This window comes from Coturnix japonica, chromosome 25 (assembly GCF_001577835.2).
Source record: "Coturnix japonica isolate 7356 chromosome 25, Coturnix japonica 2.1, whole genome shotgun sequence".
NCBI lineage: Eukaryota > Metazoa > Chordata > Aves > Galliformes > Phasianidae > Coturnix > Coturnix japonica.
The window spans coordinates 437,055-442,440 of NC_029540.1; the positions used below are offsets into that span (position 1 = coordinate 437,055).

At 54.2% G+C, this 5,386-nt stretch overlaps 1 protein-coding gene across 1 annotated transcript in view; it reads left to right on the forward strand.

Annotated features, from left to right (window-relative positions):
- Nucleotides 1-5,386, forward strand: part of HJV (hemojuvelin BMP co-receptor) — an 11,578-nt gene that overhangs the window by 4,331 nt on the left and 1,861 nt on the right. Inside the window, exons 3-4 of the mRNA XM_015884321.2 lie at nucleotides 3,825-4,327; nucleotides 4,926-5,357. Coding sequence (XP_015739807.1) covers nucleotides 3,825-4,327; nucleotides 4,926-5,357 — 935 coding nt within the window. The remainder of the gene's footprint in view (nucleotides 1-3,824; nucleotides 4,328-4,925; nucleotides 5,358-5,386) is intronic.

Genomic DNA, 5,386 nt, shown 5'->3' on the forward strand with positions numbered 1-5,386 from the left:
AATGAGACTTACAAATATAGAAGCCTGAATGTCACCCCGTTTAATGGGGCTGGAGCCCCAAGGACCCTATAGGGGTCATGACCCTTAATTTGGCTGGGAGGCCCCCAAGGGACCCTAATAGGGTGTCATGACCCATATGTGGGACTGGAGGCCCCAAAGGGACCCGTAGGTGTCCATGGAACCCCATATGATGGGCAGGAGGCCCCAAGAGGTGCCAAAAACCCCTAGCGGGCCCACAAAACCCCATCACGGTGGTGGCCTTTGGGTGCCAGGGAGTCCCTATAAGGTGTCAGTATGTCAGCTGGACAAGCGGGATCTTTAGGGTAACGAACCCCCCATAGGGAGGGTCCAAGGGGTTCCCCCCCCAAGAAGTGGCCAGACAACTCCATAAGTACCCAGGAACCCCATCATGGAGGCTCACAAAAGAGGTCCCAGGTGCCAACCCAAGCCCAATGCCAACCAATGGGCATAAGTGTCAATCAGGGGGTCATATAGATCCTAAATGCAACTGAGTAGGGTAACTCAAGTCCACCAAAGGGTCTTCCAATGCCGATGAAGGGTTCCCCAATGGCCAACAGTCCGCCACCCATTGCATGAGAGTCATAGAGAGTCCCATCAAACCAAAGTCTCCCAATGCCACCAGGCCCCACGTTTTGCCCAATGGGTCCCAGTGGCCAACCAAAGGGTCTCAAGGGCCCAACAATGTCATCAATGCAACCAAAGGTGGCCCAATGCTGGGACTGAAGGGTCCCCATGCCACCAGTGCCCACCAAGTGCCAATGAGGTCATATAGAGGTCCCAAATGGCCCAAAAACTGAAGGTCTCAAGCACCCAACCAAAGGGTCCCCAATGCCACCGTGCCACCCATTGCCAATGGTGGTCCCAGCCAACTGAGGTTCTCACAGTGGGGCCAAACCAAAGGTCCTTCAATGCCGGACTGAAGGTTCTCCAATTGCCCCAGCCAATGAGTTCCAATGAGGTCATATAGAGGTCCCAAATGCCAAACTGAAGGTCTCAAGTGCCAACCAAAGGTCATACAATGGCCAAACTGAGTCTCCAATGCCAACATGGTTCATAAATTCAATGAGGTCTCAATGCCACCCAGTTCATCAGATCCAACATGGGACCTCACAACTGCGACCCCGATCAGCCACCGAGGAATGATGACGATGATGATGACTGCAAGCAGGACGGCTCCATCCCCTCATCCACCCCATGTCCCCTGAAAGAACGTGCACATCTCTCTCCCATCCATCATCCTTGGTCATCGTTCCACTGCCCCACGGAGCCGCCAGCGTGAATAATTTGGATTCTCCGAATCTGACCGACGGTCGAAAACAAACGAGTGGAAATAACATCCTCCACGGGGCGAGCATCGCTCCGAGCTAAGGGTCCCCAAATGCCAAACAGTTGGCCAATTGAGGGCAGAGAGCAGTTCCCAGTTGCCAACCAAAGGGTCCTCATTGCGGAACTGAAGGGCCCAAGGCCACCAGTTGCCAACGATGTACTCCCAAAGGAGCATAGAGAGTATAATAGAGGCCACACACATATTGTGCCAGACCGTGAAGGTTCACCGCGAAGTTTCTGGTTGCCTTATGGGCTCTCACCAAGAGACTTGCAAACTCCCCCATTCTTAGAGGAAGAGCTCTTTACTCTCAAAGAGGGTGCTCAGGAAGGTCAGAGTGTGGCACCTGAATTTGCAGTCCCTCGACCTGCCAGGTACCACGTTTTCTTATACAGAGCACAACCAAGATGCACACCAAAAAAAGACAAATCTTCAGAGGTTCTGCCAGCAATATAGAATTAAAAGACAGAGAGTGCCACACTTGTGTTTAATTGTGTCAGCTTTCTTTCCTTGTGGATCAACGTGCCTGAAGCTTTTGGTAGTACTCGTATGGCGTGCAATGTTGATACCCTTACGTGCAACACTGGCCCCCGCTGTACATTGTGGAGAATGTGAAGGAAGACCCTTGTGCTAAGATAAGCTGTGAGCTTGATGGTGCGTGATGGATATGCTAGGAGTAGAGATATCCTTCCCAGTTATGCTAACAGGAAGATCGGAATGTCCACTTTTCTTTTTTTGCAGTGTAAGATACCTCAATAATTGTATCTCAGCCGACGGACATATACACGCAAGGATTATCAACGGTTGGCATTATTTACTTTAAAAACCAGTATTTGTGCTAAGGTCCCTACAGTGGGCTCAAAACCACATCTAAAGCATCTCATGCAATGAGGGTTCTCGCGCACCTTAACAACCTCCATGCTCCAAACCCCTAAGGTTGGCTACAAGCAGAAACAATTCTGCCCTTATTTCGCATAGTAGCTCCGCATATGATGGTTCTATGACAGTATAATTGTGCGGTTGTCTTACCAAGTGCAACAGTAGGACTGCTTGTTACCAGTGCAACAAGAGGGTCAGATTTATAAAGGCAGCATCATAAGGTGGATTATGAAGGGCTGGTTCTGTTCCTCAACACTTGTTCGATTTATGATTAATCTATTCTGTGTTATTAAAAATTGACAAAATACCCGTGTTTTTATCTAACAATTGTTGAATGGAGTTGTTCGTAATTGCGTCACCTCGCAAGCGAAGAACGTCTCCAGCCTTCTGCCCTGCCGGAAAGTTGGCTGGGACTTTGGTCAGATGTTCGCGCAGAACCACTGAGATTTAAATAGCTATATTGACCCAATTTACCTTACTTGCCACAGCACGCGACCCCGGATCAAGCAGCGACGAGGACTTGATCTGCACAAGGTATGATCTGAAATCGACCGAAGTCAAAGAACGCTCCCTACTCGTCCCCCCCCACTTCCCTGAAGACGGCACCGATGCTCCTGCGTCCACATCACAATTCCTTTGGACTCTCCACACACGCCACCCCCGACCCCCCAGCGTGAAATATGGCATGTCTCCGGGCAATTGACCAACGTCGAACAACACACGAGTGGAAAATAGACCATCTCCACCGGGCGGACGGCCCTGCACGCTCAACCGCCTCCGGGGCTCCGGATATTACGCATAGATCGTTGGGCCGTTGGACACTCCCCCGTAAGCGCACAAAGGCTGAATGGCCTCGTTGCTTTCCAGTATTAAAAGAGCCGCGAGGGATTCTACTTCTGGTCGGGCCGCTACGGAATGGAGGACACGATGACGTCGAGCCGGCCCCCTGCGCGGACGTTTATTCGTGTTATCATATCGAGTGGTGGTTAACCGAGTATCACCGGACTCGGTTGTCAGCATTCCACCGATGCGCACCCGGATTGTTCGTGCATCTTCCGACGGCGCGCCCATTGTGGGGTCGTATCTGAATCTACCCCACCGCGATACCGGGGACCCGTTCGGAACGCAAGGACCGACTGGGAGCGGTTGGTCCAGCCTCGGCCTGAGGTATAAAACCTTAGCTGGTCCTTCCCGTTCGTGCCACTCCCGCCAATGTGCTTGAACCAGTCTATGATTGTCAGGTGGAAAACCCCATTTCCATTCTTACCCCATCCATGTCTACCTCCACTATGTGCCCAGTCTGCTACCGCCGATTGCGCCAATAGCTCGTCCATTCTACCCCATCCCATTCTACCCCATCCCATTCTACCCCATCCCATTCTACCCCATCCCATTCCATCCCATCCCATCCCATCCCATCCCATCCCATCCCATCCCATTCCATCCCATCCCATTCCATCCCATCCCATTCCATCCCATCCCATTCTATCCCATCCCATTCTATCCCATCTCATTCTATCCCATCCCATTCCATCCCAAACCCCTCCTTCCCATCCCACCCCATAACCCCCATAACCCCCATACCCCCCTATCCCCCCAGTCTCTCCGCAGTGCAAGATCCTCCGCTGTAACTCGGATTTCGTGGCGTCCACTCTTTCTCTCCGCGGTTCGGTCGGATCCGTTGCGTATTGCAGCGCCCTTCGTTCCTATTCCCATTGCACCCGTCGAACGGCTCGAACCTGTCGGGGTGACCTGGCGTTTCATTCCGCCGTTCACGGTATCGAAGACCTGATGATCCAACACAATTGTTCTAAAGACGGACCCACGTCCCCACCTCGGTTCCGAGCTCCGGTTCCGGATCCTCAAAGCTTTGGACTATCAGAACTTTGTGATTATGAGAAGATGTTTCGATCCAAACATGGCCGACCCCCCCGGTACCGACATTGTTCTGCTTTTGGGGACCCCCATGTGCGGACGTTCCATCACGACTTTCAGACGTGTCGGGTGGAGGGAGCGTGGCCGCTGCTGGACAACGAGTTTCTGTTTGTGCAGGCGACAAGTGCCCCCATAACAAGGGGGTCCAACGCCACCGTCACCAGCAAGGTGGGAAATGGGGGGGGGACGGGGACCCTATAGGGGACAGGGGCCCCATAATGTATTGGGGGGCACCAGGAGGGGCCAGGGACCCATAGTGTGCCAGGGGTCCTCCATAGGGGCCAGGGACCCTATAGGGGACAGGGACCCTATAGGTGCCAGGGATCCCATAGGTGCTAGGGACCCACAGTGTGCCAGGGGTCCTCGGAGGGGCCAGGGAACCCATAATGTACTGGAGGGGACAGGGACCCCATTGGGGACACGGACCACAGTGGTGACACGGAACCCATAGGGGACAGGGACCCCATTGGTGATAGGGACCCCACTAGGGACAGAGACCCACGGAGTGCCAGGGACCCATAGTGCTCCAGGGACCCATAGTGCACCAGGGACCCCATCATGTATTGGGAGGCACCAGGAGGGGCCAGGGACCCCATTAGTGCCAGGGATCCCCCATAGGGGACAGGGACCCCATAGGGGACAAGGACCCTATAGGGGCAGGGAGATACAGGGACCCTATAGGGGCAGGGAGATACGGGGGATGGGGAGATCCAGGGGAGCTTCAAGGGGGGGCTCGTGTGTTCTAACATCTCCTCCCCCCCCCCAGCTCACCATCATCTTCAAGCACATGCCGGAGTGCACGGAGCAGAAGGTTTATCGAGCCGAGCTGGACAACGTCCCATCGGCCTTCGAAGACGGGTCGGTATCGGGATCAGAACGACCCAATGGGGGCGGCCTCGAAATCCACGAACGAATCCCGGGTCGCCAGGTTCTGATCCGAGCTCCGTATATCGGAACCACCATCATGATCCGCCAGGCGGCTCGACAGCTCTCGTTCTCCATCCGAGCGGCCGAAGAAGTGACGCGGAGCTTTAATACGGAGCAAGACCTTCAGCTTTGCGTTACGGGGTGTCCACGGAACCAACGTATCTCGCGTAATATCCGGAGCCCGGAGGCGGTTGAGCTGTGCAGGGCGATGCTGCCCGTGGAGGATGGTTATTTCCACTCGTGTGTTTTCGACGTGGTCAATTCCGGAGATGCCAATTTCACGCTGGCGGCTCGTGGGGC